The 26,654-nt window shown below is 39.0% G+C and overlaps 1 protein-coding gene across 1 annotated transcript; it reads left to right on the plus strand.

The window, feature by feature from the left end:
• LOC306952131 (ADP-ribosylation factor-like protein 8B) lies at nt 1–26,211 on the plus strand (the record flags this gene model as incomplete). The annotated part of the gene is made up of 7 exons (XM_079542780.1): nt 1–189; nt 4,415–4,495; nt 18,371–18,444; nt 19,245–19,338; nt 21,458–21,525; nt 23,159–23,229; nt 26,162–26,211. 7 exons carry the CDS (start codon nt 1–3, stop codon nt 26,209–26,211), a joined length of 627 nt encoding a protein of 208 aa, XP_079398906.1.
• Nucleotides 26,212–26,654: the final 443 nt, after the last annotated feature.

Here is a 26,654-nt window from a genome sequence, read left to right on the forward strand (position 1 = left end):
ATGCCCAGCAGCGAGGCGGTGCCGCTGGGGCTGGGCGCCTGCCGCAGGTCGGGGGCGCTGGCCGGGATGCTGGCGCTCGTGGCGCGGGTGCTGGAGTGGCTGCGCTCGCTGTTCTGGAAGGAGGAGATGGAGCTCACGCTGGTGGGGCTGCAGTACTCGGGGAAGACGACGCTGCTCACCGTGCTGGCGGTACGCTCCACGCCGCCGCCGGGCAGGGGCTGGGGCGGCGGCAGGGGCAGGGGTTGGGGCGGGCGGGCGCGGCGGGTGGCGGCCGGGGGGCGGTGGGCTGCGGCGGCCGCCCCTTCGCAGCGGGCGGAGGTCTGGCCGCACGGCCCGACTCGGCCGGCCCCTTCGCTCCTTTTTCCCCAGCAACAAGTGCGGGCTGCGCCTCCGCGGCGGAGCCGTCTGCTGTCGTGACATCCCCGCAGCCGTGCGCGGCGGGACGGGTGGGGCCGTCAGGGACCGCGGGCCTTCTGCAGCCTCGAGCGTGGCCTCCGGGCTCGGATGGGGCTGGCATTTTACACAGGAGAGGAAGAAGATGCCTCGTGTGTCCCGACTGCACAACGTGACCGTCACAAACCAGGTTCCTAAATTCTCACCCGTCAGTGAGAGCTTACCGCTCACGTCAGTGTATTCCAAATTAATCATTAATACATTGTGCTTCCTCCAGGGCCTTAACTTTCCCTTTACTGTTTTCTCCCGCCAGCTGCATCACATCCCACAGTTCCCTGATGGCCAGCCCTTCCCTAGCATTCAAGTCTGGCACACCATTCCCTTCCCACTGTAACAAAGGGATGGCCTTGCTGCCTTGTTCAGCATCTGCACTGACATCTACCATGACATTTTCCATTCTGTCTCCATGCTGAAATACTCTCTCATCTTTGGTTGATGTGCTGCCCACCATTCTGGTGCACTTTTCTATCTGCCCCAAAGGTTTCCATCAGAAGGTTGCAAAGGAATGCACATTATGTAGGGTTTGTGCTGATCGTGAAGCTTGTCAATGGTGCCATTTTCTCTGAGGTCATCAGCTCTGCACTGTATTGCAGCTTCACCTGTCACGAGATGTTGGACAAAAGCAGGAATAGGGCCTGTAGTCATAGATAGGGAGACAGTGATGAACACGAGCATAGGGCATTTGTTGTTTCCTTCGTGTGCGTTACAGGGAATAAGAGGATATGGTGAATTAGTGTGAGTGAAGAAGTTGAGAGAAAGGATAAAAAGGAATGGAGTGGCGAAAGTGCAGCTAGCAATGATAGTGTGCTTTGAGGCACATCTGTCAGTAAACAGAAAACAGATTAAATATGCATTTTTGATAGTTTCAGGTGGTCATAATAACATAGACCTCTGTACTCTCGTAATCCATTGGAAGCGTGCTTCCTGCAGCAGGCTTTGCTGAAGGAGGAGACATAATAGATTGTATTGTTTCTTGAATTGATTTAATAAAGGGAGCAGGAGAGAGCGCAGCATTTCAGAGACCTCAGTGCTCTAGCAGTAGTGTGCAGTGTCAGACTTTATGCTTGTAAATGCGCACTCGTTCAGACTACACCTGTAGAATAACATACATGTTTGTCTTTCTCATGCTAACCCAGATGTGATAACACTCCCTTTTTCTGCAGGTCTACTTTTGTCAGCATCTCTTTAAAGAGTATTCTGCAAGGCATCCATGTTTTCTGATCTGAGAAATGTCACAGATTACAGTTTTTGTAGCTTTTGGATTTTTTAATCTGGAGATCACGTGCCCTGATAAACACCAAGGAAGGGTGGTTGAAGAATTTGGGAGTAAATGATTTAGGATAAGGCAGTAGGTGTCAGTTGATAAGAGGATGGCGAACAGACTGATGATAGGCATCTGTTTGTGTGTGATTAGCATGCAACAGGGGGAAAATAGCAATTACAAAACAGAATACTTGAACTCATTGCATACTTCAGTGGATCATAAGAACAAATGGTAGGAAATAATTATTTTTCCCACTATGCAGTAGTGTTCTGAGTCTCTCTTACGCTACAGTTCAATAAACATGCTTTAGAACAGTCTCCTCCCTGATAGAGCCTTATTTAGTTCTTGGCTAACAGTGGAGACCTTGGGTAAGTTCACTGCCTCTTACTGTCGATGCACACTGATGTATTGAAGTGAATCTGCCCCATTGTTTTTGATTGTGTAAGGTGTAATGACTGTATTCATTTTCAGTTCGATATTCATCAGCATTTAGAAAGGACATTACAATCTTCTTGCATTCATTATTTTCATTTCTGTTAAGATACAATCGCTTTCACTGAAGTGTAACAATGAAATTGTACATCATGAATATTCAGGAAAATAGTTCATTTGTCATGTAAAACTTTGCCACTAAGCAAAACTGAACTTTTTACTTTATGGTGCTAACAGCAATTGAAACAACACAGTAATCTGAGTTTTTGTGCTAATATGGGTGAAAGATTAAAAATACTCATTTCCTTTTTTCATTTTGTGGGAAAATAAAGAACTGTAAACATAGTGCATAGTTTGTAGCTGGATCCACTCAACGAGAACTGAAAAGTTTAGAAGATTAAAACTGTTGAAGGAGAAGACATTCATATACTGTATTCTATCCTCCAAACTGGATTGTTTTCTGTTTTTATCTTCCAGTTTAGTGTATTGAATGTGGTGTATGTTTTGTGATCAAAATGGAATCCAGACTTCTTATGCTTTGCCTAAACAATAACTTACTAAGTTGGGTTTCTGTTTTTTCCAGGCTTTCTTGTTGCTAAATAGTGATATTACATCCCCATGGTTTATGTGCTAGGAGGTGTGTATATGTTCACACAGATTTTGTCCTCCGCAAGTACATATACTATATATTTTACCAAATAGGCCAGAACCCACTGCAGCAGGTTGGTAGTGATTGGCTTTGTCTTACTGCATCCTATTAGAAACTTCTGTCACTGCTGGGTGTGTGGATCTGTAGGAGAGTGCTGGTGCATTTGTCTTCACTGCTGCTGCTGCTGACAAGTCACCGAAGCAAGGAAGGAGAAGAAAAAGAGACTTCCAGCAACAGAAGATGGGGATGATGTATAGTACAGAATTTCGCAGTGCTAAGATCAAACAAGTAATTGATGGAATTTGGTTCTTGCCTAAGCGATCAAATTCCAAACCCCCAAATCATTGAGAAGAGCACATAGCTGACAAAGGCTATATAAGTTTTTAATCCCAAATTAAAAGTACTAGTTTAATGGACAAAAAGCAGAGGTGCAGTGTGTTCTCAATCTGCCATGAGTGAGGAAAGCAGTTGCAGAAAGCATGTAGTGATCAGCAGTAGCACTAAGGATAGCTGGTGGCACTATGGGGCTGTGAGTTGCTGCTATGCTGCACCTTGCATGATCCCACCACTTCATGAGTGGGAGGGCCCTGCTGGAGGGTGTTTGCTTCCCTCATTTGTATACCTGTATGCTGAAAAAATAAAGATTATAAAGGATGATGAGGTGAATGAAGGGAATGTGGGAAGATAGAGACAAAAGGATGGTAGCAATTCCAGGAAGCACCATGCTCCTTCTCTCTGGGTGATTAGAAAACCAGGACTACTGTGTGCGCTGCAGACAACAGGGCCCGGACCTCTGCATAAGAAAGAGTTATTAAGTAACCTCGGTCATGTCTTAATGCACCACTGGTGTTGAGGTTCAGTCCCTTACAAGTCATGCATTTTGAATGAGTGTCACCTTTCTCATGAAAAGCTATCTTCTGCAGTGGGTAAATTTTTGTAAGGTTTCTTTGTTGTACTGATGAGTATCTGTCTTGTAGAAGTACTTGTCTTTGCTGTGGGTTGGAGGTAGGCATTCAGCATTTTGTTGTGGTTTATGGTATACTGAATTGTTCCTTGATTTTTCCTGTCTCAGTGACATTCTTTCAGGTTTCTATTCAGGTTCTTTCAGGTTCACCTATTCACAAGCTCAGAGTGCTCTTTAAATGAATACTTCTTCACCATTTGTTACATCTGACGTTAAACTTTTGGCAATAGCGGTGAAAATCACAGAATCACAGAATTGTAGGGGTTGGAAGGGACCTCCAGAGATCATCGAGTCCAACCCCCTCCCCCCATCCAAAATGGGGAAAAATTCGAGTATAGTCAGTTTTATTATATTTTGACACCCCTGCTTTCTGGTTTGCTCAAGAATCAGATGAGGAATTATCTGAAGTCTCGTGGTTTCTGGGGTGATCTTAGTCACTGAGGAGAATAAAAGATCATTTAAAGGGACTGAAATGAACAGTCTTCCTTGGCGTGACAATGCATTAATTGAAGTTCTGGCCAATGCTCTCTTGTGGGAATTTAATGTGGTGTTTTACTGTGTTTTAAAATAAAAATTTTATTTCGCAAATGAGAAATTCAGCTGCTTTGTATCAGTTATTTTATAATATGTATAATTTTTTTTTGCATTCCAGTCAGGGCAGTTCACAGAAGATATGATTCCCACAGTAGGCTTCAATATGAGAAAAATAACAAAAGGAAACGTTACCATAAAGGTAGGTGTGCATGGTTGCATTAATATGGAATGTATAATTAAAAGAGAGTGCGATAAGAATTTGTAATGAAACTGTATGCAAAGTTGTTTTTTTCGGGTGATAAAGGATCACCTATCTGTTTTTGTAGTTCAGAAATTCTTTTAAGAGCACATAGCTATACATTTCTGTTTTACATGAATATATATTATTTCATGATATCCGTGCCAGGTAGAACCTGGCACTCCTTTGGATTAGAAAGGTCATAAAACTCCGAGATACTTGGGGAGCCATGTGAACAACCTGGAGGTGCCACTCTTGTACTCTCTTCTCATTTCTCACAAATCTAGAGCAACTTTCCTGTTAACTTTAGAAGCTCAGTGGAGAATGCATTTTAGCTCACACTGTGTTAGCTATCAAGAAATAGTACTTGTAATCTAAGTCAGTTGTGTCTGCACCATCTCTTAGTGCCCCTTTTCTCTCTAGATGTGGAGAGATACGGATGCTGCCAGTTTGATTGTAATTCATAGTGTAGGCATCAAAATACAGATAAAGTACTAGAATTAAGGCTCTCTCTGTTGTTTGATAATAAAAGGAATCAGGTTGATTAGTCTAGCTCAAATTCATGACTTTTATCTAAAATTAGGTGAAGAGAATGTAGGTTTTTGTTTTTACCTTGACTTTTCCCTTCTTTTCCTTCATTTTCTCTCCTTTCTTGCTCAGTTCTAAAGGTGTTCTTATTCCTCTGGGTTGACATGAATCTTATACCTAGGAATGATTTTCTAAAAGCACCTGTAATGTGAAAATAAGCAGTTGCAAATTATCTACCCGCTCACTTTAAACAATGAGCAAGTACGGGCTGATAAAACGGAAAACTGACTTTTGTTGCTTGGGAGATATTAAAGCTGAAGTATAATCATCATCCAAAACCTAAAATGACCGTAGGGATATAGATACTGTGACTGCCTTTTTCTGGTGTTACTCTCTTGGTATGCTTTTTCAAAATCTTTCGTGACTGTAGGGAGTTTCAGCTGAACATTAAATTGAGTATCTGCTTCTATGTTAAACGGATGTAAGATAATCACTAGATGCACTACAAACACCTGTATATTATAGTGCCTAATAAAGCCAGACTTTTGAAATACATTGAAAAGGATCCAATGTTAGATCCAGTTATTTACTTGCAGCACTCCAACCCTCTTTCTAGTAAGCTCTCTTTCAGATTCACATCAGGTTTGGATGAAATAACAACTCTTAATACTGTTCATGATTTAACCTGATTTTAATTTCACAGGAAATTTTGGTGGAAATAAATAAATGATGATGAATATCTAAAAACGAGGTCCACAGTAAAGGCTGTTAAGGCTTAAAAATGATGTGGGGTAAAACGTAAAACAAAATAGAATGTGAAATGGAGGAGAATCATTACTGCTATGATGACCTAAGTTCTGTGTCTTTGTAAACAATCACTATGGTATGTGAATACAGCCTGATTTGAGGGAGAATCTGACCATACTTTTATCACAGAGTTGGTAGAGCAGGAAGACAAAGTAGAATTATAGAAGTATTTTTAAGTCTGATATTTCCTGAAGAGTAGATGGTTGATAGAAGCTTAAATTTTTGTTTGTTTGTTTATTTCAGTAAAGATGGTTTTTGTGTATTTGTGGGCTTAAAAAATCTGTTGTGTGATGAGCACTGCAAAAGTCAGTGTTGGGTGGCCAAACCCTTTGAAGAATGTCATCACAGGACACAAAAATATGTGTTGGCAGTGTCCAATTTAATAAAGTAAATACAAATTATCATACCTTTATCATGTTTTTATTAAAATAATATTGCAGCACAAAAAGCAGGAATTACATGAGTAATTTTCTGAAATGTTAATAGAAAACCTTCAAAAGAGTTTTTGACTCAAAGAATTTATGTAAGTAAGAAATCAGGTGTGAGTTGAGAGCTCTAGAAATTGAAGTGTGCAGTGGCTCTCAGTTTTATGGTTTATTCCTAAAGATAAAATTTCTCATTATTTTCATGTAGTTCAGTATTAGTCATGTGTGTAGCAAACCCTTATATTCATGTATCTGCGTGTATATCCAGGGTTGCCTTGTCCCTTATGCAGAATCTGGCACTTGCTCTTGTTAAACTTCATGCTGTTGGTGATTATCCAGCTCTCTCAGTTTGTCAGGATCTCTCTTCAAGGCCTCTCTACTCTCAAGGGAGCCAACAGCTCCTCCTAATTTACTGCTGTCTGCAAATTTACTTGTATGCATTAGAGTCCTACATCCAGGTAATTTATGAAAATATTAAAAGAGAATTGGCCCTGAAGTTGAGCCTGCTGAACTCTATTAGTGATTGGCTTTAAGCTTGATGTAACCCCATTTACTGATACCCTTTGGACGTGACCCATCAGCCAATTGTTCACCCACTGCATTATGTTTTTGTCAGCTGTGTGCTGAATTTTTATTTTCTGGAAGAATGCTGTGAAAATGAGTGTCAAAATTTTTGCTGAAACTCAGGAAGATTACATAGCTGGTTTCACTTGGTGCACTAGATGGGTAACCTCATAAAAGGGGATTAAGTTTATCGAACAGGACTTTACCCTTGTGTTGGCTGTGACCAGTGACTGTGCTGTCTTTTGGGCATTTTTCAGTGACTCCCAGAACAACTTTCCCTCCAAATCTTATCGCAGTCATTATCTTAGTTAGACATGCTCCCTTCTTTCACTGCCTTGTTTCTTTGTGACTCATCCCATTGTGCATACACATGAAGGTCAGTCCATAAACTCCTCATTCCTCTAAGTAACAGCTCCTGTGAATTCAGGAGAAAGCAGCAGATGTCCAGGAGTGGATGTCAGTGAATGATAGGGGGAAAAAAGAAATACTAGTCTTGAGTGCCTCTGTTAATTAAATGTCTTCCAATAGCCATCTGCTATTGCTGATCAGAGATTTGAACTCGGATGTAGAAAGAACGTGCTCAAATGTAATAGCAGCTCGATGCATTCCCGTTTGTTTGTCTTCTCCCTAAGGAGAAAAAAAAAACCTACCTTTTAAATCAAAATCAGAGCTTCTAAATAGTTTTCATTTAGGCTCCAAATTCTTTCCAAACTATATTTCTTGTAGAGAGAGGTAAAGTCAGTCCCTCATCAAAAAATCAAAAAATAACCTTTTATCACACCTGCTCTTCTGCCTACTTCTAAACCTGAAAATGATGTTCCTTACAGTGAGGACAAACCAGACTTACTTCTGGGAAAACTGAGGGAGTCAGGTGAGGGTGGTGGAGGTTAAAGGTCACCTTTTACAATCAGCTTTAGTAGATCGTAGTGTGAGGCTTTACATTCTACTTTAAACCTATTCATACACCCTAGTACTCCATTCTATCTGCGCTGGCGATCACATGGCAAAGCATTATCAGTGTAACTGAGGTAGTTGGAAGCAACCTCTTCAAAACAAAAGCAGCGCAACCTTACTAGTTTGCCCCCAGTCAAGTTATTGAAGTAGTATAGCCCCAGCTACGTGGTTGCCACTGTGATGTGGGAAAGCAGGGTACAGATGTGCATTTTCGGGGCAATCTGGGTAGATTGTCTTAGTTGCAGAGCTCCATATTTAGAGACAGAATGTGGAGAGCAGTAAAGCAGTTTTTCAGTTGCTGAGGGAAGTTACATTTTCCTTCATTCTTCCGCCCTGACACCTATAAACTCGTAAGTACATTTAACACAGACTATGGCTAGAGGGCTGCCAGAATTATGTGTTCAATTTGCATACGTAGACTGATTGTGAATTTGTATGATTGTGACAGTATTTTTTTAAACTAAATGTTGAATGCTATAGTGTTAGAATTTATGAACTTTGAATGATTTTAAACTTTTCTAATCCTTGGAATTTATTCATAATTCATATTAGCTATAAAAGAGAATTTATGAAAAAGTCATTGGCCGTCAATACCAAAAGTCTGATTGATGTGCTAATTGTATAGATTTTCTCCTTTATTATTCTTCTTATTATACACAAATGTACTTGTGCTAGCTATGACAGCAAATAAAGATAATGTATTTGCAACCAGAGGTACTTGCCTTACAAGTGTAGATGCATCCTAAGGCATTCTTAGTCTCTTAACCATCAATGGCCAGTGTCTGTGAGAACTAGACCAGTGACAGAACTGTGATTGATACTGTGATATGAAGCCGCAAATGCAGACTCACAAGAAAAAGCTATTTGTTCTAGTTTAGGAAGTCAAACTGTCTTTTAAGTTATCACTTATTCGGACAGGAAATTTTTTCTTACTGTTCTTTCAGGCATGCAGGAATTTTGTCTTCCTGAGTGAACTTTCCCTCTGTTTCAGAAGACTAAGCACATTTATAGTGAATCGTAGAATCATAGAATTGGTCAGGTTGGAAAAGACCTTAAAGATCATCAAGTCCAACCACAACCTAACCATACTACCCTAACTCTAACAACCCTCCACTAAATCATGTCCCTGAGCATCACATCCAAACAGTTTTTAAACACATTCAGCGATGGTGACTCAATCACTTCCCTGGGGAGCCTATTCCAGTGCTTAACAACCCTTTCTGTAAAGAAGTTTTTCCTGATAACCAACCTGAACCTGGCACAACTCGAGGCCATTTCCCCTTGTTCTGTCACCAGTGAGAAGAGACCAACCCTGCTCTCACTATAAGCACATTTCCGGTATTGGAAGAGAGCAATAAGGTCTTCCCTCGGCCTCCTTTTCCTCCCACTAAACAGCTCCAGTTCCTTCAGTTTCTCCTCGTAGGCATATTCTCCAAGCCCTTCACAAGCCTTGTTGCCCTTCTTTGGACCTGTTCCCAGCACCTCAGTGTCCTTTCTGTACTGAGGTACCCAAAACTGAACACAGTACTTGAGGTGAGGCCTCACCAATGCCGAGTACAGGGGCAGGATGACTTCCCTAGTCCTGCTCTCCACTCCATTCCTGATACAAGCCGGGATGCCATTGGCCTTCTTGTCCACCTGAGCACACTGCTGGCTCATATTCAGCCAACTGTCCATGAGTACACAAAGGTCCCTTTCCGTCAGGCAGCTTTCAGCCACTCCTTGCCAAGCCTGTGAAAAAATAAAGACTAATAATTTGTGCCAGAATTGATATTCCAAGATGAACATCATGCAAGCATGAGATATTTGTGAGTTTCTGTACAACTGTGTCCGATTCCAGAAGTCATACAATAGGTTTTACAGTACAGTTGGTAAGAATAAAAGATAATTCTAACATTATTATAAATTAGCTAGATTTGAAAACAGTATTTAGTTTGGAAACCAGTATGCACAGGAAAATAATTGATCCCAACAAGTTCTAATTGTCTCTCAGCGACAGTAGTATATAGTAAAAAGAGGAGGATATGGCTGTTCCCTGTAAAAGCTTACTTCCCTAAAAGCCTGTCAAGAAGTACTTCCAAGTCACTATTGCTGTGTTTAGATAAATTGTTAAAATCTTACCAATTGCTAGATACAATTTCTAAAAATTATTTTACTGTGAGAAGAGTGATGTAATTTGTTGATATGTTGATGACTGGAGAATACTGAGGGGGATGTGTCAGCAATAAAGCGTGATTTTTTCTCAAGTACCAAATGGCTATGATAATACAGCCATCAGGTACTATGAACATTCTTGGATAAAGCATTATTTTACTAAACTTGTGAAGTCCTTGAAATGTGGCAGGAACAATGTTCATGGTATGCAGATAGATTGTTGCATTTGACCTTTTTTGGAGATCTTGGTATGCTGCATAGAAGAAGAAATTAAACCTAGTATAAGAGTGAGACTGAGTAACAATCTGTATCAAAAAGTCATCATGGGGGAAAAAAAAAAAAGGCATTGTGGAAGACTAGGACTGATCACTTTAGGAAGAGAAAGTTACACCACCAAAAAGAGGGTGGTAATAATCCTTCTTGTGGTTTTTTGACATATTTTCATTTAGGCCACTAAGAAGGAAATACTGTGCTGGTGCAGCATCGTTGTCTGGTTTCTTGACTGCAGTTCTGTCTCTAGATTCTATACTATTCAAAAAAACCCAACAAAAACAACAGTCTATTTTATTTCTGTTTTGACAGTCTTTTCCAGAAGCCAGTGGATTTACTCTTGTATTTAGTCTATCATCCTAGAGTGTAAAAGTATGGTGACTGGCATACTTAGGTATAAGCATTTATCTGAACCACATGGGAAGAAAAATACTGATTTATGTTGGCCTAAAGAATGGAGATTGCCAATTTTATGTGGTCTGTAACGTGGCTCATGTGGTTGAGAGTGATAAAAATCATAAAGCTCTCAGCTCTAACCATGTACTGCCAAACTTTAGTACCTTTTGTTTCCAAAACAAAATGGGAGGAAAAGAGCAAATGTTTGAGCAGACACCATTTAGAGTCCAAGCAGGAAGCTTAGTGGATTTTAAGGCTGTGGTCAGAGTATTAAATTACAGGATTCCAGTATCAAAATACTTAATGTACTTCAACTTATAGATCTTTTAAGGCTCTTATGAAGTTCATAGTGAAACTGATGACTGTCTATCTATCTATCTATCTATTTATTTATTTATTTTTGATGAAGCTGTATGATTGAAATAATTTCAGGTTTTAATTCAAAAAAATGTTTGTCATTTGAAGAGTGATTTGATTTTGTGGTATTGCTCTGTTTTTGGATCGGCACTTTACTGATACTTTTACTCTGGTGAGGTTTACTGTTCAGTAAGCTAGAGAATAGATAGAACATTTAACATACCGTGTTTTGAGAGACTCAGAAGACACACATTGCTAACTGTTCTCTGAAATGTTTGTGAAATTCAAACTAATCAACCTTTGATTCTAACGAATCTTAGAATGAGTTCTAGAATAAGAAATAAAAAAAAGAAACATTGTAACACAAGAAATGTCTACAGAAAAAAGCAACTTCCAATTTCCTTGGTGTTTCAGTGTGCTTTAAACTTACTGTCTTAAAGTTGTACCACCAGCTGGTTTCTGCACTCCACTGGGTAGTGCAGCCTGGTGAGAACTGGAGATGAGAAGGTCGGACTGCAGTTACCCCAGCTGCCACCGCTAGAGGCCAGGCTCTTCCCATGGCAGCTGCAGCCTGGGCAAGTGCCTGAGGGCCAAGCCAGGTATCTTGCTGCTTGCTGTTTGCTCTGATGTGATGGAGAAGGATCCTAGCTCAGTGTGTTCCTCTCTTGCTTCCTTCATTGCTGCATTCCTTCCTCCTCTAAATAATTGTTTTCAAGTTTTGGTAGATATGCATAATCCTCCTGCTTTTTAATGTTTCATCCTACAATTAAAAAACAGCTGCTGCTCCACCATCTCACGTGTCATGCTATAATGTAACCCTGTGACTGTACTGCTGATACAGCTCCAGCAGATTCTCTGCAAGTACTGGAGTATTCCAGTTTGGGTCCATTTGAAAAGGCCATACTATCTCTGGTCTAATGTCAAATCAATCAGGATCACATCACATTAGAAAGTCCAGTCACTAGTCAGTGACTAGGGGGTATTTAACATCTTCATTAACGTCTCACAGGACAGATTGCAGCCTGTGCATGTTTGCCAGTGCTGCCAAACTAAGCACAGCTATAGATACACCATGTGGTTGTTCTGTCATGTACAAGGACCTCAGCAGGCTGAAGAAATGGGCTGACAGGAGCCTCAAGCACTTCAACAAAGGGAAGTCCCAAGCCTGCATCTGGGGAGGAACAACCCCAGGCACCAGGACATGCTGGGGACCAGACAACTGGAAAGCAGCTTTGTGGAAAAGGACATGGGGGGTCCTGTAGTCATCAACTTGACCATGAATCAGCAAAGAAGGCCAGTGGTTCATGAACTGCATGAGGAGAAATACTGCCAGGAGGTTGAGGAAGGGGAAACCTTCATCTCCTCTGCATTGGTGAAACCATGCCTGGACTACAGTGTCTCAGTCTACCAGTACTAGTGGGATGTGAAGCTGCTGGATTCCAGTAAAGGGCGGGGAAAATATTAAATCACCATCCCATCAGAGAATTCTTGGAGGCTGTGTATGTGCTCAATTGTGTTCAGAAAGTAATGTGAGTTAGGATCATGTATTTGGCAGAAAGGTCTTCAATGGTTGGGCAAATGCATGCAACCAGAAGGCAGAGTCCTCAGATATCTCACTGGCCATTCAAAGTAACTGTTAGGACTCCTAAAAATGAGAACACTTGATCTCAAGGAGCTGACTCAATTGTCTAAACCAGCCTTGTGCTCTGAGATGAACCAGGTGTTTATCCAAATATCTCTAAATAACTGTTTCTTAAAATTTGGTGTTCCACGAAGAGGGTTCCATGGTATGCCTTGTTTTATGCTATGCACTTTCACTCTCAGAGTTAAAAAAAGCTTCTAGAATGATTTGTCATCATAATAGATTGAGCTGCTTTGTTCTTCTGTGTCTGGCAGCAATAAAAAACACTGCTCATTTTTCTGTTCTTGGGAAACGTTGTAATAACCTACTGGATTATCACCTATTTTGTGTTGGTGTATTTGGTTCCTTCTTTCTGAATATGGATGTTGAACTTGCGCATTTTAAATCTCAGCTGCTGTATTTCAGACTGTCTCTCACAGACTGGTCCACGTAATTTAGGATTCTGATCTTCTTTTATCCATTCCCAGCTTGAAGTTTTCTGTAACTTATATAAACATATATTCTATTCCAACATACTGTTGGGACGCCTGGGGACCATAAATGCTGCTTCTGATTAGTTATTTCCTCAGCAGCTTTGTCTCACTGATGCATGCTGAGAATCTGTCGTAATTGCTCATTCCAGAGGTAAGAGAACAAGGGGGACAGACAGTGGGAGTTCAGTGGAGTTAAAGCTGGCATCGGAGAATGTCCAACTGTTGTCTGGTCTACCAGTATTAGAGTAAGTTTTCTCAGCATATGCTCTGTAGCACATTCCACTAGTTTTTGCTACTGAGCACGTACTCATTTTGCTTTCATGGTTGTATGTTCCTCAAGAGCAAGTAAAATTAATAATTACTGCAGTAGTTATCGATCCGCTGTTAGGAGCTAGCAGTGACCTTGTCTCTGGTCTCCTTGCTGTCTTCCAAATGCAGGTTCTGCTCATAGCTTATGACTTCTGTATGCTGACGTTCACCAGAATCTCTTGGATTTTGATGTCTGGAGTTTGGCTTGTGATGCTGTGAGGACTGTTCATGACTACCCACCTGTAATCAAGGCTTTCTGCCTGGCAGAGAACACAATTTTTAGGCCAGGATGAATTGGCTTCTTGTGTTTAGTAATGTGTTACATCTTCATTAAGGGGGCTGCAGTCTTATCTCTAAACCTAAGCTCCTTGGTACATTCCTGCCTTAGAACACATTGTGGCTGTAAGCAGCACTAAATTCAGAAAATGGTTGCTGAGAACAGACTTTGCTTCCGTGTCCTATTTAAAGTCCAGCAGACATTGTGCCTTGTGTCTCTTCAGCCATTTTGTGCTGTTCCTAGTTCTCCGCTGACAATGCAGTGCCACGATTAAATTAATTATGAACGGTGTGAACTGTGCATACAGTACATTTTTTTTCTGACTGGCATGAATAAAATAAATTACCTAATTGCAAAAATGTTAAAAAGTTGGGCATTATCACCAGGGAGGGGTGACAGGGTTCTTTGAAGGACCAAGGCTGTTTTCAGAGAACAGGGTGTTCTGGGAAGTATTGCCTGCAGAAACTGTAGCCAAGTGCCTTTTTTTTTTCAGCTCTAAGGCAACTGTTAATATGTTTGCAAAATAGGTAGTAGACAGATATTAACTACAATTAATGGAACTATGAGTGTGTTCTCGCTTTCATAATGAACTACATGGTTAGTATTCTACAAATAAGGCTCTATACTTTTGTAACCACAAGGCAATTTATTAAAAAGTGTACTTGATTTAGCTCTTTTTATTCTTCCCATTTATTAGGCAAGAAAGGAGAATGTTACCGAGTGAACATTCCACTCTAGAATAGGTGACCGTTTAGGATTTGTCTCCCCTAATCTTGGCCAGGTGAAAAGGAGGAAGCCAACTGGAGCCATTTGCCTAAACTCAGTGGAAGGCAGTGGGTGCTTTGCAAGAGTGGTTTACCCGATAGGTGAGGTGGGTAAGACGGATGACATCTTTTTCTGCTTTAGGTGCCCTCAGGGAGCTTCAGATTGCTAGTAACCTGGATGAGATGCCTACATTTTAGCAGGCTGAAATTGCAGGAAATGAATTCCCTGCTTTCCAGTTACTCTTTGCCATTCCACAGTGAGTTGGCTATGAATGCTGTCACTGTGCTTGCTGTATATGTGTGAGCTCTTTTATGTCACGTGTCAGTATACCCGGATTTGTCTATGTACAACATGTTGCTGAATGTTGCTCATGCTACCTTATTCTGCCCAAATATTTTTCTGTATTTAAAACTTTCTCATCTATTTGTTTAGGTTAGGTTTTATGGCTAATAGTTTTTGACTACATCCAATCAAATATATATTTCTATGTTCAGGTACTTATTGTGTCAGATTCAGCTTGCAAATCAGGATGGTTCAATGACATCAACTTCATATCTGCATGAAGATTAAGCTCTTTTAATATTGAAAGAAGCTCTAGTCACTACTGGCAAGCCTAGAGTGAAATACTATCATCCTAAAGAAAACACTGCTTCTGGTCAGCTGAATAGATGAACAGCTGTCAGCCTACATTGTGGTCTTAGGTATTGTGCCCATGCATTAACATGAAGACAGAATTGTATCACTGTACTCATCTCTGTCTGCAAGATAAATCCCACCCAGCATGTCAGAAAAAAAAAGCTGCGAAAAACTGGCATTTAGAAAATACTACTTATCCTTTCCCGCAACTTTCTCAATAACTGTCAAATTTTCCCACAGTATAAGCTAATTATAAGAAGCACAGCTAGAGTGTTAATGAGCCTCCCCGTAAAAGAAAAGCTTTTGAAAACCTTTGAATGTAATCCATAACTGCATTTTTTTCTCAACTGTCGTGATACACCTGTGTGCAAAAGGAAAATATTTGTTCCTTAAACATAGCTGATATCTGCAGTCTTAGCGAGGAGCCTTAAAGCCGTATGAACAAGAGACATACCCAGAGAGTTTCCTGTTCTAAAACAGGCTGACTGAACAGGTAATTGTGGTATGGCAGATTGTGGTAAATGGCGATTCTGAAGTACAGTGATTAATCCTGTTTACAAATTAAAACATTTCTTTATGAGAGTATAGACTTGCAAGCATGGTAGGAATTACTGTTCTACAGATGTAGATGGGAGCAAAAGAAGTAGTGATTTATAAAATGTTACAGGAATAGGAATATAGAAATACATAGAAAAGAGATTTAGCCTAAAGAACAACTTAAGATGTTAATCTCCTCTGAGAGAATGGCAAAGGATATCAAAGAAACTTCTTATCTGTTTTGGTCATTATGTAGGCATTTTGTGCTTAACATCAACTGATCTGTGCATAAAACTACCTATTATACGTTGTGAAAATTTTATTCCTGAGGGATCAACAAAAACTATGGGAGAAATTGAAGTCCAGTCTCTTAAAACCATCAAGACACAGTGAACTTTTCTTTTTACAGCTAACTTGATATTCTGTTGGTAGGGTGTAATCTCCCTCCTCTCCCAGAATGTTTTATCTGTGTATTACATACTCGGATACAAAAATAAGTAACATACAAAGCATGCAGAGCTCATGCACGAAAACATCTGTAATGCCAGCACATCTGTTTTTCCTGAATGTAAGAATGCCTCTTATAGTTCTGTCTGTTTGATTTACAGTGAAAATGGTTTAGGGCAGAGATTCAATATAGTAAAGAGTATTAGAAAGTTACTCCTAGCAACATTTTAATTTCATAAATAAGGAGGTAATTTTTTACTTCATCAGTTAATTTTCATTTTCTGATTAAGATAATTATAACATAATGCAATGATAGAAGCTTGGTTTGCACATGTCGTTAAGAACACCTCATGTCCTTCGTGTTGTACTTTTAATGAATAACTGTAAGCCTTGTGAGGGAAACTAACTGGAAATGACTTATCTTTCTGTTGTTTCAAGGTGACTCTTTCTCCTAATGAGAATAACACTTGTTCTGCAGTGTGATTTAACACATTGTACATATAGTATATCATCAAACAAGGACAGAACCAGTATCTCAGTATCTTGTATTTGTTTTGTGATTAGTCCAGGCCACATCTTCTGGATTTTTCTGGCTACAAGGAGTAACGGCAATCAGTCTCCAGAAATCTAATCTTATTACTGGCCTTCCTTATCCTTTTGCCCCTTCTTTTCTCCTCTGATCTACCAAGAAAGTAATTTGTTCTTTTTCTCCAGACACACAGATGTCACCAGATGGCTACAGTTAGTTTCAAGGTCCTGAAGAGTTATTTGAGTAATTAGTGTTGATGAGAGGTTTGTCATCTAACTATAATATTTAACAGGGTACTTATCTCTTTCAAGCTTTAAAACGAAAAGGTTTATTTTATTAAGACTTCTGAAACAGCACCTCAGATGTCAGTGCAGATCATAATTGATACTCAGTTCATGTTCAGAAGTTCACCCAACTCTCTTTAATGTGTAAAATTCTTAATCTTATAAGAGAGATCAAAGACAATGTACATTTATGCGATGTACTAATGTTATGCCAAGAGGAGTGGTAAGATTATCAGTCATAGAATGTGATCTGTGGACTGTGGAAGGAAAAATACAGTCCACGTTAATTGAAAAAGTCCTTAATCCAAGGGTATATTGTCTGTTTTATATTGTCACAGCAGCTTTAATCTGTTTTGATTTAGAAAGCATAAATGTGAAAGCAACTCCTAAGGAAATTTGGAAGGCATAAACTTTTGCTTCTATGCATATTACTTGCAAATTCAGTTTGGGCTGTAATGGATACGCCTCCTAGTTTTGATGTATGGAACATACAACTTTGATAGCTAAATCATTTGAAATAAGGGGTAAGTCTTTTGTATAGGAACAAATCCACTCCTTTTATTTTTCAGTATTTATTAATATTTTAATAGGCATGTTGCATATAATACAAGTTAGATGTTGCAGCCTTTAGATGTAGCTGCAGCAGCTGCATCAACATGTAGTCCTTGCATTCACAATTGTTCCTTTCCCTGCTATTTTGATCTTGGATCTTTGAAGCTGTTTATTTGCATCCACCAAAAATACTAATTTTTTTTGCAAGCAAAGGAGAAGTAATTCCTGTATAGAAGAATAATGTGCTAGCCCTTTGATAAAGAATTCGCCGTGATTGTCCAATGTTAATAGTAGGCATAAGCATTTGCAGGATTGGAGCTTTATAAAATCCCAAGCAGAAGTTAGGTTTCCTTTTCTTAAGATTCACGTATTAATCACTTCAGGGTCTACCTTACCCTGCTGTTTGTTTTCTGGTTCTAATCAGCTAATTCCTGTGCCTTTTATGAACATCTAATAAACAAAAGGGAGAGCTGAGGTCCTGGAGTTCCCTATGATAAACAGTCCTTTACATGGGCTGGCTCTACTCTCTGACCAATTTTTTATTAGTATTCTCGTTTATCCCACTGAAGGCTTGGTGTGTTCTTATCTCAGGTCTCCCTAGCCCCATAAAAAATGCAGCTCAATAAATGTTTTCATTCAAGTAAGCCATCTTTTGTGGGTCATGGACCATGTATTTAAACAATTCAGACTTTTTTTTTCCCTATTAATGGAAAAAGGCAGAAGTGTCCTGGTAGACATTGGAACTGTTTCAGTCACAGAACTGAAGGAGCTGAGAATATCATTTTCTTGAGGACAGTCTAGGAACTACAGTCAGGCAGTGTAAACTCAATGTGCATGTTGCATGGAAGTCTTCTTTTGTTACACTCTTTTCTGTTAGTGCTGTATAGTTCAAAAAGAGTTTTGGACTTGGTGTGTTTTTATCTTTTCCAGGTATGGGACATTGGAGGGCAGCCAAGATTTCGAAGCATGTGGGAGCGTTACTGCAGGGGAGTCAATGCAGTTGTGTAAGTTTTTAATGTTAAAATACATAATATTTTTAACATTAAAATACGGATATGCTTGCACACTTGTCCATCTCCATCACTTACCCATTTCTTAATTGTGCTGCTGTTCTCTTATGGTGAGATGTTTAACTGAGCCTGGTGGTAACATGAAAACAAGAAAGAAGCATAAAATATGCAGCAGCCTTCTTTTTGGAAGCTGGCTACTACATCAGCATAAAGCAGAATTTAAGAAAAAAACGACTTGGACTGTAATAGAGAGTTACTTGACTTATTGCATTTAGAGTGACTTGTCTCGACTTTTCTGGCATCTGGATGAAAGATACACGTTATGCAGCTGACAGAAAATTATTTCCTATGCTTGTCATATTCTTGTTGATTCCTAGCACTTGATATAGGTTCAGAGAGAAGTGTATTTAATAGAGTCCATTGTCTCCATCCATTTATCCATTACTCTTTACTACTTTGCTGATGTTAGATTTTTTAATTGAAAAAAATATTGCTGCTGGAAACAGATGCTTCTAGAAAAGTCTATAATAGGATGCTTAAATCTGTCAAACCATTCAGTGAGAGGACTCAAGACAATACAAATAATGTTTTATACATCCTGTGTTCCAGATATATAAGAAATTGTATGTTCCAGTTTTGTATCTTCCAGTATTAATAACTGCAGGGTTTATACAAATGAGGAGTTGTTTAATGCTGTTGGCAATGTGAACACATTTGTCAAATTATACTGAACTTTTAATGCAGCTTTCTGTAAGTGAAGGACAATACCATAAATATCTGTTTTCCTATTGCAGTTACATGGTGGATGCAGCAGACTTGGAAAAAGTAGAAGCATCAAAGAATGAGCTGCACAGTTTGATAGATAAACCACAATTGCATGGAATTCCAGTACGTATTTTGATTTTTATTGTTCTTACCGGACCGTAGATGGTGTAGTCTTAAATCTTTGTGACTGTGCTCTCTTGGACTCTAGAAAATACTATCTTAAGTCTGATGCAGCCTTGATACAACTTTGTAATATTTTTTCACAGGACTTAGCATCTTATCAGAGCTGCAATGTGTTTGTACATTTCTAGTCTAAAGGTCAGAAGAGATTTGGAACGAATTCATTTTCACATGTGGCATTATCAGAAAATAATTATTTCCAGACAGTCCCCTTGTCAACTGGGTTTAAACCTATGACCTAAATATGTTTGTGGCAGTATCTTAAGACATGTGAGATTTGTTTTTCTGTCAGATGCTAACATAGTCACCTCTGCTTCCTGAGATTGTGGAGGAACTTGATTTTTTCTATCTTGACTTCTATTCCCTGACTGTTTGGATTTTCAAAATAAAAATGTTTGAAAAAATGCAAAATTATAATGGTTCTCAAGTATGAGGTGTCAGAATGCTGAAATTCTGCTGAGGAATTATGGAGTTAGAGATTAATGTTGTTCAAAAATGAGGTTGAACCCCATGACAGAGCTTGGAACTACATAGTCTATAAAGTCCCTTCCAACCCAGGACATCCTATGATTCTTTTATCAGTGATTCATTGAAATGTAACGTGTCATTTGAGACCTGATATAAATCAATCTAGCATTGACCTCAGTGCTGACATCACCGAATGAGTTATTATGTTTGATCATAAGAAAGAAACTAATAATACTTAAAAATTAGAGAGGACTTACTGACAGCTTAATGGCTTTTGCTTCAACCCTCTTTGCAAGCGTGTGGATGCTCAGCCCAGTACAAATGCTTGAAGTCATCTGAGGAGGAGTGGACAGAAAGTTCACATGAAGTCACTGAGAGGATAAAATTAGGCAAATGCATTTATCTGAGAGTTTTTCAAGTGGTTCTTAATCTTTATTATAAAGTTTGCTATTATTCTGTTCTTATGTGTTACTTAAATACTGAACAAATCCTACAGAAATCTACAGTCATGGTGGGTGATATTGTTCTTCTGTACTCTCTGTATGGACTGTTTTAATTTTCACTGTCCCTTCCTTGACAGAATAGGTCACTATCCGAACTACCTAATTAAATTCCTTTGGCTTTATATGTTATGATGCCACGTTTCATTTGCCCAGCTTGGCCAGCACAGTGCAGTAATGTACTTTTTACTTATTTTTATTTAATAGATAGTCACTAGTATTGAACTTTCTCCAGTTTATTTTAACTAGGCTTTGGCATTATAAATTTTAAGATAACTTTATTAATCTGAGAGTATAAATAACGGGTTTCTTTGTGTTCCAGTTGCATGGGAATTAATGAGACAATCATTTATTTGTCTGGGAATTGAAACACATCTGTAAAACAGTGATGCAATTATAATTAAAAAAACCTTTGTTGCTTACTTTATCTTAGAATGTACTCAAACCATTCATCTGACTTTAACTTGTACTTTAGGCTTTAAGTCTGAGCATATGTTTAATAAATTTTCTGCATTTCTCAGACTTAATTTGTAATTGTTGCTGTTTGCATTTTTTTATAATGGGTATTCAAAGGGGAGGGAAAGGAATCAGTCATTTAGCTGGGATAGGGGTGAGCTGTGGTTTGGCTGCCTGATTAGTATACCTTCATTATACCTACATTGAGAACCAGGGAAGCAGAACTGGAGAGAGAATTAGGTGATTTTGAGGATTCAATGTTTACTGCTGGGTTCATACATTTGATCTGGTCCTGTAGATTCAGTGTCTACTGTGGCCTGGGTGCGGTGATGAATGCTATCTTCCAAGTTTATGTTTCATGCTAAAGGAGTCTGTGTAGGGAACTTGTGATACTGATGCACTCATTGATGATTGAACACATTCAGTTTTCAGAGGATACGTACCTGGCTGGGAAGGATGTTTCCAGGCTGCTCACACAGACATTGGTCAATCTGAATATGTCAGCTATTGCATTGTATGTATATATATATTTATATATATTTGGCTACAAGATCCTATATATTGGCAATAGGTGACAAAATACAGAAATAAACTGTTATTGCCCATGGATTAATATAAATATTAATTATTTCTTTCAGGTATTAGTCCTTGGAAATAAAAGAGACCTCCCAGGTGCACTGGATGAAAAACAGTTGATTGAGAAATTGTAAGTAGCTGGTCAGTGTAAAAAGCTAAACCACTATGAAATAAGATATATAAAGGAAAGTGCTTGGTAGTCTGTGGCAATAGTGAACTGTAAGAGGTTCCATTTTGCATTCTCAGATGCTCCATTTCAGGTGCTCCTGGCAGTTGAAATAGCAATCTAGGCTGATAGCTGACTGCAGGAGACTTGAACCTCTCTTGGTTATGATTTCAGTTGTGCAGAGTTGTTTCACATAATCTTGTTCTCTCATCGCTGAAGGTAGAACTGCTAGAGATAGTAATAGGATCACTTCCCAAAGTACTTTGTAATGGCAGTTTAGTGCTCAAATGGCATTACAGCAGAATCTTTTCAAACTACTGTCTACAAATGTGAGCAATTTGGATATTTTTGACATGTATCCTAAGCATATATTCATGTATAACTGAAACTGACTTAAATTGTTGCATTGCAAGGGTAATTTTAAATGAAGTACACAATTTTGTAAAAATGGTTGGTATAGCAATAATTTTGCAGAATACATTTTTGTATCTCAGATCACCTAATTTTAATCAGTAGGAAGTGAAACAAAGCTTTCTGTTTAGAAGGATGATCCAAAGGCTGAGCAGTGGAGAATTAGGAAACAGAATCACAAAATGTTTGGAAGGAACCACTGCAGATCATCTAGTTGAGGTCCTCTACTCAAACTGGGTTCCTAAGAGCTCATTACACAGGACCATTTCCCTAAGCCTTATGTTCCTCAGGCTGAACAGCCTTGACTTTCTCAGCTTTTCCTCAGCTTTTCCTAGGAGAGATGCTCTAGTTAATAATTTTGTAGTCTGTTTCTTGGAGCCTCTCCAGTGGCTCCTTGTCCTTCTCCTACTTGGGACACAAGAGCCAAACACTGAGCTCCAGATTTGGCCTCATCAGTGCTTAGTAGAGGGAAATGGTCACCTCCCTTGACTTACCGGCAACACTACTCCTAACGTAGTCCAGGGTATCTTTGGCTTTCTTTGTGTAAGGGTACATTGCTGATTCCTGTTCAGCTTGCACTTCCTGGTGCTTTTCTGCAAAACTTTAGACTCTTTTCTCAGTGCTTCTACTTGCCATCTGTTCCATGAGCATCATCTGTTTCCTGCATGTTCCTTTCACTTGTGTGAGGATAAACAAATGAAAAAAATAGAAAAGTGTTCAGAAATGCTGAGGAGGAATAGGGAGATTCCCATAATGAAACTGAAGTAAATTAAGAAACAATATCTTCCTAACTGAGAGGTGTCCTTTCAGTAGGAATTGGATCTATTACCTTTGTATATGACGTAGTAAGCTTTCTGAAGAATAATGCTGAATACTGTTGCTTGTTAATAGAGCTAAAAGTTTTGAACACTAAAACAAGTGCTGTTATTTGGCGCAGACTGTTACTGTCAGTTCATTGAATTCTGCTTTTTTATTATTCATTATTCCATTAACTTAATGAGAAGCTTAAATGTTTGAAATAATTTAATAACCTTAATGTCTTTATAATTAAAAAAATAATAATTTAACGTGCTATGGCATATTCTAAAAATTTAATATATGAGAGTAGAATTTAACCCAGTGAATAAAATGCAGGAAATTTCTGTTGCCCGTTCTTGTGACGTTAAAATGTTTTTTTGTTCTGTAGAAACCTTTCAGCTATTCAAGACAGAGAAATCTGTTGCTATTCTATTTCCTGTAAAGAGAAGGATAACATCGGTAAGCTTCTTTTTCTTTTAGCCTCATCTTGTACACTTTGGATCAGATGTTTAGAAACATTAATGATATTTGAATATTTAGCTCCCACCTGTGCTTTGAAAGACTTTGTTGGAAATACCACCTTCAGTGGTGTATCTTTTAATATGTAATTATATTTAATTTAAAAATCACTTCCTAGGAAGTTGAGAAATAAATTTGGCAAAGGTCTTGGAAAAGTGGGTTTAAAAATGAAATGGACTCAACCCCTCACAAAGACTGTGCTGCTTTTGAAAGAAATAGTAACTGTGTATGTAGGCCTTCCAATTATTAGGTGGTACTTAATAAATTTTAGTAAGTGTTTCTCTCCATATGTGATCTTTCTTTTAAAGCAGACCTTATATGCACATGTCTATAGGGTGTTCCTGAAATAGAGTGACTACTGCTTTTGTCCTACTGATGATATGCTGAATTTACCCTAAAATCTGTTGGGGACCTGTAAAAGCCACATGAAGTTGTCTCTTATTTAGCCTTCGCTTTTTGCCCTTCTCAGTCTTTCTTCTTTTCTTCACTTTCCTGTTCCTGTCTTCTGTCATGTTCTCTCCTTTCTCCCCTTTCCTCTCTATCCTGTGTGACAGTTGAGCTTACTTGGCGACTGCAGTGAGCGGGAGGAAAGGTAGGGTGGGCCGGCCCTGGCAGCCATCTTCCTTGTGCAGAGAGAGACATGTGGTGCTCACTGGGACACATACAAACTAGTAGATATTTTAGCAGCTTCTTGAGGAAAACAGGCTCGTTGGAAGAGCTGGTCAGCTTTGTAGGACTCAGCTGAGTGAGAGACAGTGGGAGTGAAAATTGGTGGACAGCCAGCAGTAGCAGGGAAAATTTTCTCTTTGGGCAGGAAGAACCAGGTAGTGGAGTAGTGAGGAGACTGTGCTATCATACCTGATCTTCAGAGAGTTAGGGAGACTTCAGCCAAGTGCAGGAATGTATTAGGCAGTGTCAGGCAGACCACTCATCTGTTCCCTTGGATGTGGTGTGTAGGCTTTGGGTGCACTGGTTTGAAGGGGACCTGGTTTTGCTCCAGCTTGGGTTGTAACCATTATTTCTTAGTAAGGGGAATGCACAGAATGTATTGTTAAACTTGGGAAGAATAGGCTTAGGGATATCTGCAGAAGTGAAGGACAGACTGGGTTTGGAGGCAGGCCTAAATTAGCAACAAAGTGAAGAAAGTAAAATACAGGGTAGGCAAGAAAAAACTGAGTGGAGGACACCAGAAACTGGATGGCTCCAGAAATTACGTGGCTCCCAGTTAAGTAAGCATGGTTTTGTTCAAAATTCGGAATGTATTCCCTGGTTCACCTAAGTACCATCTTTGCCTTCAAGTTTTATAAATGTGGTGTCTGAGCCTCATCAAATCATTAAGGCTTCAGTGAAGGATCTCGAAGCGATAATGTAGCTGGAAAATGTATCAGGCAGCATCATTTCTGGCAGCGTTCTGGAGAAAATAGGTTTTAATCTTAGTTCATTTATGTGAATGGCTGTGAGGAAAAAAGCGTGCAAAAAAAAATTATGCTAAAATTTGCAAATGGGAAGCTAATGGAAAGAATGATCACTAATGCAGAACAGTATAGATCACTTACTTGTGGGAGTCCTGAGAGTAGAGATAGAAAAAAAAAAAAAAAAAAAGCAAAAAAAACCCCAAGTCCTGGCTGAGAATCAGTCAAGTATCTTCCAATGTAACATTGTGCCTAGGAAAGCTGATCTGGTTTCTGAATATTTGCACAGGGAAATTAAAAACAAAAAAGATTGGATGACGTATATCACGTGCATTTGGAATTGCATGAGCATTATTGGAACACAGTGTTCATTCTGTGCCATTTTTTGAGGAAGACCTGGGAAACTGAAAGGAGGTTGAGCAATAACCTGGGGAGATCAAAGGACTAGTAGATATCATTTATGATGAAAAACTGTAATGAAAATGTATTTAGCTTATTAAAATGATGAAAATACAGTTCTGTTAAGGAGAAAAGTGGGAGCTGTCCTCTTGCTCCACATTTATGATTGATGTCAATGCAGTTGAACGAGAGAGTCATTTTTCAGTGCAAACTGCAACCTAACTAACGAGCCTCATCAAGGGGTGTTTGTTTGAGGCTGTCAATTTCTGTGTCCTGAGAGACTGGGGAAGATTAGTACATAGTTATTAGCTTTGGATGCTCTGGGATGCTTTTGTCTGCCTCAGTGCCTAAGCTGATCTTCCTGGAGTGCCATTTAGGATTTAGCACAAATAGGGCGAAAAAAATTAAAATTGAGGGCTACAGTTGTTCCTGCCTCCTGGCATCCTTCCTACCACCCTAACAGATGTTACTGCCTTGAGGCAAAAACAACTGATCTGCTCATGAATCAGTTTGTAAACTATTGCGGTCTTCAGCCCAGTGCATAAGTTAGTATCAGGAGGGGGATCAATTTCAGCTGTCAAATTTTACTCCAGTGTTCCATGTCTTTCAGAGACCTTGGGTTCCTAGAATCTACTCAAATGGCTTCTTAATGCCTTGTCAGATGCCTGTCCTTCTCTTTTCTTTTGGTCATGTGTTTCTGCCTTTGTTCTCATACTGCATTTCATTCCAGTCTGGATTTTACAGTACATTCTATGGTCATTTTAGATCTTTGCTTTTCCAACATTTCTTTATCTGTAACGTAGAAAATTTGATGCCAGTCATCCTATTTTAGGAATATAAAAATGCTCATGATTTAGAAACAAAAAACAACAGAAGAACCACGTGGTCTTGAGTGCTCAGTTTTTAATCAGGTGTGAATGAAGGCCTGTGGTTACTGAGTTTTCTTTATTTGCTTTTTTTTTTTTTTTTTAATTTGTATTAACCTGCTTGTGCTGTGTTGTCCCTCTAAGCTCTGCAGACAGACTGTTGAGTTTTTCATTTTGTTTTGTCTATCCTGGCAGACATAACGTTGCAATGGCTTATTCAGCACTCCAAATCAAGACACTGTTGAAGAAAACAAAACAAACTTGCTGAAGATAACTCTTCTTTCCCAATCACTTTGACTCCTATCAGCTATATACAACTGAAAAGATAAAAGAATACAGCTGCATACTACCAGGACTCACTTTGATCATATTTGTTAATGGAAATAAAACTAAACTATGGCTTGTCTCTCCATTCCGGTTCTGTTTTTTGTTTTTTTGTTGTTGTTGTTATTTTTTTTTTTTTAATAAATACAGATATTTGTTTGCCTAGATGAAATTCCTGAATGCCTTAATACAGGATGGAAAGAAATTGGTGCTTTTGGGGGCTGAGATGTTTGAGTTTATGCATGTGAATTGTCAAGCAGTGTTTTTTGTTTTGTTATTTTTTTTCTAATTTTAAACTGAATAAACTGCACAGTGGAAACAGATATGACTGTTTTTTCTGTTTGAAGGTGTCATTCAATTATTC

The sequence above is a fragment of the Tetrao urogallus genome (genome assembly GCF_951394365.1).
Source record: "Tetrao urogallus genome assembly, chromosome: 1".
NCBI classification, from domain to species: domain Eukaryota; kingdom Metazoa; phylum Chordata; class Aves; order Galliformes; family Phasianidae; genus Tetrao; species Tetrao urogallus.